The sequence below is a fragment of the Schistocerca serialis genome, chromosome 8 (genome assembly GCF_023864345.2).
Source record: "Schistocerca serialis cubense isolate TAMUIC-IGC-003099 chromosome 8, iqSchSeri2.2, whole genome shotgun sequence".
NCBI lineage: Eukaryota > Metazoa > Arthropoda > Insecta > Orthoptera > Acrididae > Schistocerca > Schistocerca serialis.
This window is the reverse complement of record NC_064645.1, coordinates 93,377,302-93,390,441: the sequence shown is the minus strand read 5'-3', so window position 1 is coordinate 93,390,441 and position 13,140 is coordinate 93,377,302. Positions and strand designations below refer to the sequence as shown.

The 13,140-nt window shown below is 40.0% G+C and overlaps 1 protein-coding gene across 1 annotated transcript in view; it reads left to right on the top strand.

The window, feature by feature from the left end:
• LOC126416646 (medium-chain acyl-CoA ligase ACSF2, mitochondrial) overlaps positions 1 to 13,140 on the top strand; it is a 224,938-nt gene that overhangs the window by 137,083 nt on the left and 74,715 nt on the right. The window contains exon 4 of the mRNA XM_050084441.1: positions 5,505 to 5,656. Coding sequence (XP_049940398.1) covers positions 5,505 to 5,656 — 152 coding nt within the window. The remainder of the gene's footprint in view (positions 1 to 5,504; positions 5,657 to 13,140) is intronic.

Below are 13,140 nucleotides of genomic sequence, written 5' to 3'. Positions count from 1 at the left end.
TCTAGGCTAGTGAGTCAGACAGAAGGTGAAGGTCACATTTAAAGCAGGCTCAGACATGGTAATTAGATGTCTCTATAGGCCTCCTGGCTGAGCAGCTGTTGTGGCTGAGCACCTGATGGATAATTTGGAAAATATTTAGAGTAGATTTCCCCACCATGTTATAGTTCTGGGTGGAGATTTTAATTTGCTGGATATAGACTGGGAGACCAAACGTTCATAAGGGGTGGCAGGGACAAAGAATCCAGTGAAATTTTTTAAGTGCTTTATCTGAAAACTACCTTGAGCAGTTAAACAGAGAACTGACTCGTGGTGATAACATATTAGACTTTCTGGTGACAAACAGACCCGAACTATTTGAAACAGTTAACGCAGAACAGGGAATCAGCGATCATAAAGTGGTTACTGCATCGATGATTTCAGCCGTAAATAGAAATATTAAAAAAGGTAGGAAGATTTTTCTGTTTAGCAAAAGTGACAAAAAGCAGATTACAGAGTACCTGATGGCTCAATACAAAAGTTTTGTCTCAAGTACAGATAGTGTTGAGGATCAATGGACAAAGTTCAAAACCATCGTACAATATTCGTTAGATGGGTATGTGCCAAGCAAGATCGTAAGAGATGGAAAAGAGCCACCGTGGTACAACAACCGAGTTAGAAAACTGCTGCAGAAGCAAAGGGAACTTCACAGCAAACATAAACATAGCCAAAGCCTTGCAGACACACAAAAATTACGCGAAGCGAATTGTAGTGTGAGGAGGGCTATGCGAGAGGCGTTCAATGAATTCGAAAGTAAAGTTCTATGTACTGACTTGGCAGAAAATCCTAAGAAATTTTGGTCTTATGTCAAAGCGGTAGGTGGATCAAAACAAAATGTCCAGATACTCTGTGATCAAAATGGTACTGAAACAGAGGATGACAGACTAAAGGCCGAAATACTAAATGTCTTTTTCCAAAGCTGTTTCACAGAGGAAGACTGCACTGTGGTTCCTTCTCTAGATTGTCGCACAGATGACAAAATGGTAGATATCGAAATAGATGACAGAGGGATAGAGAAACAATTAAAATCGCTTAAAAGAGGAAAGGCCGCTGGACCTGATGGGATACCAGTTCGATTTTACACAGAGTACCCAAAGGAACTTGCCCCCCTTCTTGCAGTGGTATACCGTAGGTCTCTAGAAGAGCGTAGCATTCTAAAGGATTAGAAAAGGGCACAGGTCATCCCCATTTTTAAGAAGGGACGTCGAACAGATGTGCAGAACAGAAATATCTCTAATGTCGATCAGTTGTAGAATTTTGGAACACGTATTATGTTTGAGTACAATGACTTTTCTGGAGACTAGACATCTACTCTGTAGGAATCAGCATGGGTTTCGAAAAAGACGGTCGTGTGAAACCCAGCTTGCGCTATTCATCCACGAGACTCAAGAGGGCCATAGACATGGGTTCACAGGTGGATGCCGTGTTTCTTGACTTCCGCAAGGCATTCGATTCAGTTCCCCACAATCGTTTAACGAACAAAGTAAGAGCATATGGGCTACCAGATCAATTGTGTGATTGGATTGAAGAGTTCCTAGATAACAGAACGCAGCATGTCATTCTCAATGGAGAGAAATCTTCCAAAGTAAGTGTGATTTCAGATGTGCCGCAGGGGAGTGTCATAGGACCGTTGCTATTCACAATATACATAAATGACCTTGTGGATGACATCAGAAGTTCACTGAGGCTTTTTGCAGATGATGCTGTGGTGTATCGAGAGGTTGTAACAATGGAAAATTGTACTGAAATGCAGGAGGATCTGCAGCGAATTGACGCATGGTGCAGGGAATGGCAATTCAATCTCAATGTAGACAAGTGTAAAGTGCTTCGAATACATAGAAAGATAATCCCTTATCATTTAGCTACAAAGTAGCAGGTCAGCAAATGGAAGCAGTTAATTCCATAAATTATCTGGGAGTACGCATTAGGAGTGATTTAAAATGGAATGATCATATAAAATTGATCATCGGTAAAGCAGATGCCAGACTGAGATTCATTGGAAGAATCGTAAGGAAATTCAATCCGAAAACAAAGGAAGTAGGTTACAGTACGCTTGTTTGCCCACTGCTTGAATACTGCTCTGCAGTGTGGGATCCATACCAGATAGGGTTGATAGAAGAGATAGAGAAGATCCAATGGAGAGCAGTGCGCTTCGTTACAGGATCATTTAGTAATCACGAAAGCATTATGGAGATGATAGATAAACTCCAGTGGAAGACTCTGCAGGAGAGAGGCTCAGTAGCTCGGTACAGGCTTTTGTTAAAGTTTCAAGAACATACCTTCACCGAAGAGTCAAGCAGTATATTGCTCCCTCCTACGTATATCTCGCAAAGAGACCATGAGGATAAAATCAGAGAGATTAGAGCCCACACAGAGGCATACCGACAATCCTTCTGTTCATGAACAATACGAGACTGGAACAGAAGGGAGAACCGATAGAGGTACTCAGGGTACCCTCCGCCACACACCGTCAGATGGCTTGCGAAGTATGGATGTAGATGTAGATATAGAAACAGAAAGATGGGAAACCACTGGCAGTGCAGGACTAATCAATTCAAATTCCATTGTGCAACATCAATAATGAGAGTGTAGATTACAGTCTGTGCATGATGAAGAGGTTTCTTCTGAAATGCTCTCTCCTTTTGGTGAGTCATGGCTGCTTTTATTGTGGTCCAGGAACTTGCAGAACATTGGATCTTGTAGATCTAGAATTACATGAGGATCCTCTGAAGTATGTCAAAATAAGAGTGTAGTTTGCAATTAGTCAGTTGGTTGGTTTGTTTGGGGAGAGGGGAGCAAGCAGTGAGGTCATTGTTCCCATTGGATTAGGGAAGGATGGGGCAGGAAATTGGCCATGCCATTTCAAAGGAACCATCCCAGCAGTTGTCTTAAGCAATTTAGGGAAATCACAGAAAACCTAAATCAGGATGGCTGGATGTGAGTTCAAACCATTGTTGTCCGGAATGCGAGTCTACTGTGCTAACCAATGCGCCACCTCACTCGTTTTGCAATTAGTACTACATGAATTACTGGGCCAATCCATAATTTGTGACTGGTATATGAACAATAAAGTGCAATCTGTTTTCAGAGAACTAATAACTATCTAAAAGACCTCCAGTTATTTCATGCAAAACAATTCAAGAGCATTCACTGCCAACGTGTCTATAACAGTATTAAGGTGCTTCTCAATATGCTTGGTGAAACAGCATTCAACTAACATATTGTATTATTTAATTGTTGCTTCTGACATCATTGCAGAAGTGCACTGTTTACTGCTAAATCAATTCGGAATATGTCTGAGGAGCTAGAACATGTAGATGCACATGAAGGTTGGCTACACAAGCCAGAATCAGGTGGCTGTATGAGACATGTAAACTTTTGTCTTTAATTACAATCGAATAAGGGAAAATGGGATGAATGGGTAGCTTTGACAGATGAAGTGGTGAAGGCAGTAGAGGATCAAATAGGTAAAAAGACAAGATCTAGCAAAACTCCTTATATAACACAGCTGATATTGAACTTAATTGATGAAAGGAGAAAATGTAAAAATGCAGCAAATGAAATAGGTGAAAGTGAATACCAGAGACAAAAAAATGAGACTGACAAGAAGTGCAAAACTGCTAAGCAGGAATGGCAGGAGGACAAATATATTAGTGGAAGAGGACATAGATGAACATGAGATGGGAGATATGAAACTGCATGAAGAATTTGGCAGAGTACAGACCTAAGTTGAAACAAGAGTAGATGGCATTCTGTCAGAACTACTGAGAGCCGTGGGATAGCCATCCATGACAAAATGCTTCCATCTGGTGAGCAAGATGCTGAGATAGACGAAATATCCTCAGACTTCAAGAAGAATATAATAGTTCCAATTCCGGAGAAAGCAGCTGCTGATAAGTGTAAATAATACTGAACTGTAAGTTTAATAAGTCATGGTTCCAAAATACTAACACTAATTCTTTATCAAAGAATGAAAAAACTTGTGGTTGGTTGGTTGATTTGGGGGAGGAGACCAAACAGTGAAGTCATTGGTCCCATTGGGTTATGGAAGGATGGAGAAGGAAGTCAGCCATGCCTTTTTCAAAGGAACTATCCTGGCATTTGCCTGAGATAATTTACGGAAATTGTGTAAAACCTAAATCAGGATGGCCGACCTTGGGGAAGATCACTTAGGAATCTGGAGAAATGTAAAAACCCCTGAGGCAATACTGACCCTACCACTTATCTTAGAATACATGTTAACTAAAGGCAAACCTATGTTTATAGCATTTATAGACTTAGAGAAAGCTTTTGACTATGCTGACTGGAATACTGTTTTTGATATTCTGAAGATAGCAGTGGTAAAACACAGGGAGCGAAAGACTATTTACAAGTTGTACAGAAACCAGACAGCAGTTACAAGAGTCAAGGGGCACGAGAGGGAAGCACTAGTTGAGAAGGGAGGAGACAGGATTGTAGCCTATTGGGCAAGCAGTATAGGAAACCAAAGAAAAGTTTGGAGTAGGAATTAAAGTACAGTGAGAAGAAATAAAAACTTTGAGATTTGTCAGTGATATTGAAATTCTCTCACAGACAGCAGAGGTCATACAGGAGCAGTTGAACTAAATGGGCAGTGTCTTGAAAGGAGAATATAAGATGAGCATCAAGAAAAGTGAAGCAAGGATAACAGAATGTTGTATAATTAAATTAGGTGAGGAGCTGAGGACGTTAGATTAGGAAATGAGACTGAAAGTAGTACTGGAGTTTTGTTATTTGGGCAGCAAAATAACTGGTGATGGCTAAAGTAGAGGGGGTATAAAATGTAGACTGGCAATGGCAAGAAAAGCATTTCTGAAGAAGAGAACTTTGTTAACATCGAATATTGACTTAAATGTTAGTAAGTCTTTTCTGAAAGTATTTGTAAGAAGTGTAACTTTGTGTGAAAGTGAAACATGTTTGCTAAACAATTTAGATAAGAATAGAATAGAAGATTTTGAAAAATGTTGCTACATAAGAATGCTGAAGATAAGATGGGTAGATCATGTAACTCATGAGGAGGTATTGAATGTAACTGGGGAGAAAAGAAATTGTGACACAGCGTGACCAGAAGAAGGGATCAGTTGATAGGACACATTCTGAAACATTAAGGAGCCACCAATTTAGTACTGGAAGGAAGTGTGATTGGTAAAAATCGTAAAGGTAGACCAAGAGGTGAATACAGTAAGCAGATTCAGAAGCACGTGAGTTGCAGTAGTTATTTGGAGATGAAGAGGCTTGCACATGATAGAGTAGCATGGAGGGCTGCATCAGACCAGTCTTTGGACTGAAGACCATAGCAACAACACCAGGGAAAAATTATGCAACTTAATAACTGTTAAAATTTGTGATCCATTTTTGACCTGTGTCTTGCTGCAAAACAAACATTGTTTATGTAGTAGATAAGCTCTTGCCAATGGCGTGAGCACAACTAAGCATTAATTTGGTTGCAGGTGGAGGTTCGTGGTCTGGTGGCCACAGCCAGTGGTTATGACAGGCTGCAGAAACTTTTGCCAGAACTGGGAAGCAGCAAACCGGGGAAGCTGCGGAACAAGGAGATACCCAGCCTCAGCACCGTCATCCTCACAGGCACCGAACCTGCTGCGTGAGTATGAAGGGAGAGGAGGAGAGGCACAGACATACGGAGGAGGGATAAGCAAAATGGGAAGGAGAAAGAGAGGGGAAATGAGATTGAGAGAGAAGGGGTAAGAGATGGAGGGAGGGGGTGGAGGAAGAAGAGAGGAAAAGGAGGGGGAGAGTCTGGGAGGGGTGGGGGTGGGAGAGGAAAGAGAGAGAGAGAGAGAGAGAGAGAGAGAGAGAGAGAGAGAGAGAGAGAGGGAGAGACCATAGGTAGAAAGAACTGCTACAGTATAACCAGATGGTAACTGAAAGAAATATGCAAGAAGATGAAAAGAAATGACACTTTTATTCAAAGACAATACTGTAATTGCAATGAAGTCACGATGAGTCATGATGGTCCCCTGCAGTACAAATGGCAGGACATGATTATTAATAGGGTGTGTGATCACCACAGACAGCACTACTTGCTGTGCAATGTGCAGCCATGCTGACCACATGGTTGTTATGGAGTTCTAACAGTAGGTCATTCCATTCCTCCACCAGTGCTATTGTCAACTACTAGATGGCCGCTGATGCAGGTGTACATGCTACAGTATCTCTCTGCTATGCATCACATATGTGCCTGGTATGATATGAGTCAGAGGATGGGAAGGACAGTCCATTCACCAAATATCATCTCATTCCAAGTGCTCCTCCATCTATGCAGTTTGATTCGGTTGTGCGATGTCATCCATAAAAACCAGACAAGTGTGAGTAGGACTCGCATTCAGAGGGTTCTGCACAAACTTAATTACGTATATAGACAGTTTGTCTATAGGCACAGGTGCTGACTCCATAAATTTGTTTGGGTGGTGCGGAGCCCCCCAATAATTTAAGAAAATTATTAGTTATATTATGCTTTGTAAAATCACAAAATTATGTTGGAATTTTTTAGTTTCCTTGTTTGATGATAGTTAACTTTTAAAATACATTCAGTAATGAGTTAAAACAAATAATTATTATGGTAGTAAGCAGGTTAACTGAAAATGAGTGGTGTGAACCATGCTAGTGTTATGGTGCTGTAAGCACATTTAGAATTTGTACCAGTGCACGAACCTTCGAGTAAAGTCTGGCGCTGGCAGGCCAGTGCTGCATCTGCCGTGACATCAAAAGGACTGGAGCAGAAGCGTCAGGAACTCTTTGCCTTGTGTCACCTTGACGCTTCGATACATTACGATGCCATGGCTGTATAAAAGCCACCCTGCTGTCGCAGTCATTCAGTGGATAGTTTCGTTCAGTGCATGCTGCAGACCTGTTTAGTGCTCTGACTTTAAGTGTCTAGTGGATTATTTTATATGACTATATTTTATTTGTTTAATGTAGTCTCTTAGTGTATTGTGAAATAAGTTTGCAATGGATAAATTTGTTACCAAAAAGGTGCACTTGGATGTTGATGATACTGCAAATCAACCTCCAACAATTATTGTGTCATCAATTGCTTCATCGTCTTCAGATGAGAACCGTTCACAGCCGAAACCTGGACAATCCGCTAAGGGAAGATCATTTCAGAAGTCTTGTCTGATCAAATATACGTGGCTAAAATATGAAGCATCTTTCGAAAAAGTTTTTTGCAAAGCCTGCAAAGAGGCAGATGCTAAAAATCTATTACAAATTTCTTAAAAAAAAAGAAGATGTATTTACTTCTGTAGGGTTTCCAAACTCAAAAAAGTCTTTGGAAAAATCCCATCTTCATGAAAATACATTTACGCATAAAGGTGTTCTGAAACTAAATTCTGTCACTAACCAAGTGTGGCCTCCCAATTGAAAGAACAGTTAGATAGTGATATGAAGAAAGGCCATTTAGCTCTTGAGAGAATTTTTACTACCTTGCAATTTCTATGCCAACAAGGACTAGCAATTAGAGGGCACGAAGATGTAAACTCAAATTTTTTTCAGCTGTTGGAACTCCGAATGAATGACATACCTGAGTTTAAAGACTGGTTAGTGCATTCAGGTTATAAGTGGACGTTGTTGTTGTTGTGGTCTTCAGTCCTGAGACTGGTTTGATGCAGCTCTCCATGCTACTCTATCCTGTGCAAGCTTCTTCATCTCCCAGTACCTACTGCAACCTACATCCTTCTGAATCTGCTTAGTGTATTGATCTCTTGGTCTCCCTCTATGATTTTTACCCTCCACGCTGCCCTCCAATGCTAAATTTGTGATCCCTTGATGCCTCAAAACATGTCCTACCAACCGATCCCTTCTTCTAGTCAAGTTGTGCCACAAACTCCTCTTCTCTCCAATTCTATTCAATACTTCTTCATTAGTTATGTGATCTACCCATCTAACCTTCAGCATTCTTCTGTAGCACCACATTTCAAAAGCTTCTATTCTCTTCTTGTCCAAAATGGTTATTGTCCATGTTTCACTTCCATACATGACTACACTCCATACAAATACTTTCAAAACGGATTTCCTGACACTTAAATCTATACTCGATGTTAACAAATTCCTCTTCTTCAGAAACGCTTTCCTTGCCATTGCCAGTCTACATTTTATATCCTCTCTACTTTGACCATCATCAGTTATTTTACTCCCTAAATAGGAAAACTCCTTTACTACTTTAAGTGTCTCATTTCCTGATCTAATACCCTCAGCATCACCCGATTTAATTTGACTACATTCCATTATCCTCGTTTTGCTTTTGTTGATGTTCATCTTATATCCTCCTTTCAAGACACTGTCCATTTCGTTCAACTGCTCTTCCAAGTCCTTTGCTGTCTCTGACAGAATTACAATGTCATCGGCGAACCTCAAAGTTTTTACTTCTTCTCCATGAATTTTAATACCTACTCCGAATTTTTCTTTTGTTTCCTTTACTGCTTGCTCAATATACAGATTGAATAACATCGGGGAGAGGCTACAACCCTGTCTCACTCCTTTCCCAACCACTGCTTCCCTTTCATGCCCCTCGACTCTCATAACTGCCATCAGGTTTCTGTACAAATTGTAAATAGCCTTTCGCTCCCTGTATTTTACCCCTGCCACCTTCTGAATTTGAAAGAGAGTATTCCAGTTAACGTTGTCAAAAGCTTTCTCTAAGTCTACAAATGCTAGAAACGTAGGTTTGCCTTTTCTTAATCTTTCTTCTGAGGTAAGTCGTAAGGTTAGTATTGCCTCACGTGTTCCAACATTTCTACGGAATCCAAACTGATCTTCCCCGAGGTCCGCTTCTACCAGTTTTTCCATTCGTCTGTAAAGAATTCGCGTTAGTATTTTGCAGCTGTGACTTATTAAACTGATAGTTCGGTAATTTTCACATCTGTCAACACCTGCTTTCTTTGGGATTGGAATTATATTCTTCTTGAAGTCTGTGGGTATTTCGCCTGTCTCATACATCTTGCTCACCAGATGGTAGAGTTTTGTCAGGACTGGCTCTCCCAAGGCCATCAGTAGCTCTAATGGAATGTCGTCTACTCCCGGGGCCTTGTTTCGACTTAGGTCTTTCAGTGCTCTGTCAAACTCTTCACGCAGTATCTTATCTCCCATTTCATCTTCATCTACATCCTCTTCCAGTTCCATAATATTGTCCTCAAGTACATCGCCCTTGTATAAACCCTCTATATACTCCTTCCACCTTTCTGCCTTCCCTTATTTGCGTAGAACTGGGTTGCCATCTGAGCTCTTGATATTCATACAAGTGGTTCTCTTCTCTCCAAAGGTCTCTTTAATTTTCCTGTAGGCAGTATCTATCTTACCCCTAGTGAGACACGCCTCTACATCCTTACATTTGTCCTCTAGCCATCCCTGCTTAGCCATTTTTCATTTCCTGTCGATCTCATTTTTGAGACGTTTGTATTCCTTTTTGCCTGCTTCATTTACTGCATTTTTATATTTTCTCCTTTCATCAATTAAATTCAATATTTCTTCTGTTACCCAAGGATTTCTATTAGCCCTCGTCATTTTACCTACTTGATCCTCTGCTGCCTTCACTACTTCATCCCTCAGAGCTACCCATTCTTCTTCTACTGTATTTCTTTCCCCCATTCCTGTCAATTGTTCCCTTATGCTCTCCCTGAAACTCTGTACAACCTCTGATTCTTTCAGTTTATCCAGGTCCCATCTCCTTAAATTCCCGCCCTTTTGCAGTTTCTTCAGTTTCAATTTGCAGTTCATAACCAATAGATTGTGGTCAGAATCCACATCTGCCCCTGGAAATGTCTTACAATTTAAAACCTGGTTCCTAAATCTCTGTCTTACCATTATATAATCTATCTGATACCTTTTAGTATCTCCAGGATTCTTCCAGGTATACAACCTTCTTTCATGATTCTTGAACCAAGTGTTAGCTATGATTAAGTTATGCTCTGTGCAAAATTCTGCAAGGCGGCTTCCTCTTTCATTTCTTACCCCCAATCCATATTCACCTACTATGTTTCCTTCTCTCCCTTTTCCTACTGACGAATTCCAGTCACCCATGACTATTAAATTTTCATCTCCCTTCACTACCTGAATAATTTCTTTTATCTCGTCATACATTTCATCAATTTCTTCATCATCTGCAGAGCTAGTTGGCATATAAACTTGTACTACTGTAGTAGGCATGGGCTTTGTGTCTATCTTGGCCACAATAATGCGTTCACTATGCTGTTTGTAGTAGCTAACCTGCACTCCTATTTTTTTATTCATTATTAAACCTACTCTTGCATACCCCTATTTGATTTTGTATTTATAACCCTGTAATCACCTGACCAAAAGTCTTTTTCCTCCTGCCACCGAACTTCACTAATTCCCACTATATCTAACTTTAACCTATCCATTTCCCTTTTTAAATTTTCTAACCTACCTGTCCGATTAAGGGATGTGACAATCCACGCTCCGATCCGTAGAATGCCAGTTTTCTTTCTCCTGATAACGACATCCTCTTGAGTAGTCCCCACCTGGAGATCCGAATGGGGGACTATTTTACCTCCGGAATATTTTACCCAAGAGGACGCCATCATCATTTAATCATACAGTAAAGCTGCATGCCCTCGGGAAAAATTACGGCTGTAGTTTCCCCTTGCTTTCAGCCGTTCGCAGTACCAGCACAGCAAGGCCGTTTTGGTTAATGTTACAAGGCCAGATCAGTCAATCATCCAGACTGTTGCCCCTGCAACTACTGAAAAGGCTGCTGCCCCTCTTCAGGAACCACATGTTTGTCTGGCCTCTCAACAGATACCCCTCCGTTGTGGTTGCACCTACGGTGCGGCCATCTGTATCGCTGAGGCACGCAAGCCTCCCCACCAACGGCAAGGTCCATGGTTCATGGGGGGGTTTAAGTGGACATCCCATGATATTCAAAACAAGATCATTGATCTACTAGGAAAGTCTGTGTTGAGAAAGGTATTGCCTTGAATCAAGAAGACTGAACATTTTTCTATTATGGTTGACAAAACAAAAGATTCTTCAATTCACGAACAAGTGTCATTTTGTATTGGTACTGTCAATGATTCCTTAAAAGACCTTTTTCTCATCTTGATTTGTCAGTGGATGACTTAAGAGGATAGTGCTCTGATGGTGCCCCGAATATGAGAGGTAAGTTCAAACGACTAAAAAAGTTAGTTTTGGATATGCAACCAAAAGCACATTACGTGTACTGCGCTGGTCACAGTTTAAACTTGGCAGCTGTAGACAGTCTCTGCCATCTTACGTCTATGAGGGACTTAATAAACACTGTAAGGGAATCCAACAAAAGGATGGGATTTTTCAGAAGCATTCGCTGTGAGAGTGCCAACGACCCAGCTGGTCTACTACCCCTTTGCCTGACTCAATGGACTATGCAAACTTCTAGTATCTTGAGAATACTGAAAAACTTTGAAGAACTTCTAGACGTTTTGAAACATTTTGTGCAGAGAACATAACAGAGGCAGGTTACAAATGTGCAGGCTACCTTGATTCAATGTTACAATTCAAGACTTATTTGTTTTTATGTCTTTATTGCCTTGCAGTGAACCCAGTAGAGGATGTAAATGAAAAAATTCAATGCACTCATCTAAGTGTTGCTGATCTGGAAAAATATATGAGGGCTTGATTTGTATGTTGAATGGAACGTGTGATAGTTTTGAACACTTTTGGGAATTGTGTTCAAAAGATAAACCTTCACAAGTTAATGATCCTTCACTTCCTCAGAGTTGGAGTATACCAAAGAAGTATGAAAACAATGAAGCCAGCTCACTGCACACTTTCAAAACCCCATAGGAATACTACAAAGCTATTTACATTGAAGTTTGTGAAATGGTGCAATCTTGCATAACTGAGCAGTTTGCTTCAACCGGACTCACACAGGTCATTGCAAGACTGCTTGCTTTTAGCAAACAGAGGAGAAACAAATTTGAAAAAATCAGCTGAGTTTTTCAAAAATGACCTAGTCATTGAGAGACTGCACTTACACTTGAATATGTTAGCCGATATTGCTAATAAAAACCAACTGGTCTTAAAAAACATGCGTTATGTAAGAAAGTACATTACACAAGAGCCTGCAGTTGGAGAAATGTTATGTGAAGTAGTGAAGTGCATTAAGCTTCTCCAAGTAGTTCCAATCATGACAGCAACAGCAGAATGGTCATTTAGTGCTCTTAGACGTCTGAAGTCATTCTCCGATCAACAATGGGAAAGAAGCGATTGAACAACTTGGCTGTTCTTCATGACTACTGAGACGTTTTGGATGAATTGGATATCTGGCCATTCATCAATGACTTCATATTCAGTAATCCGGTCAGACAGTCGACATTTGCATCTTTCCACAGACACTCTAGTCCTAATAATGGCATTTAGAGAAATATTAAAATTTTTTATAAAATAGAGAATTAAACACATAAATAATGTTAAATTTTCAGTTTTGAAATATTAGTACTAGTTTAGTACTGTATTACTGTATTATTATAGTACTGTATTAGTTGTATTCAAATACTTAAATATTTTTAGGGTGTAAGACCCAATTAAAACCCGCTATTTACATACTTTTTGATTGAAAGTATTAGGCATACTGTATTAACTTTATTAGCTGTATTAAAGCATTAACTTTGAGATATTGTTTTTATTTAATGAACCCTGAGCATTATTCAAAGTAAGCTTAAATTAGCCATTTCACTTATTAATCAAAGTGCTAACACTGTGTGACAGCAATACTTTATGTTTTATTCTTTTAACGCTAGGTTAGGATTTATTTAAATATAATTTCAGTCTTTTCAGAGCTATATATTCAATGCTCTGTAATAGTCTACAAGCATGATTATTACTGTACATTAAATTAGCTTATGGAACACTAAAAATGAGGTCAGGACCAAATGCACCCCTAAAAAGACGCACATGGGGTAGGAGTACAGTGTCACAATAATGTTGACCATTGAGTGAACTGTGTTAAAAGATCTCTGCAACATTATGGCTCTCCACAACATTGCACATGGACCACCAAGATGATCATGTTTGAAAGTACTGTACTTGTCCTCATATTATATGAGGTGGAACACGTAATGCACCCAGGAACAA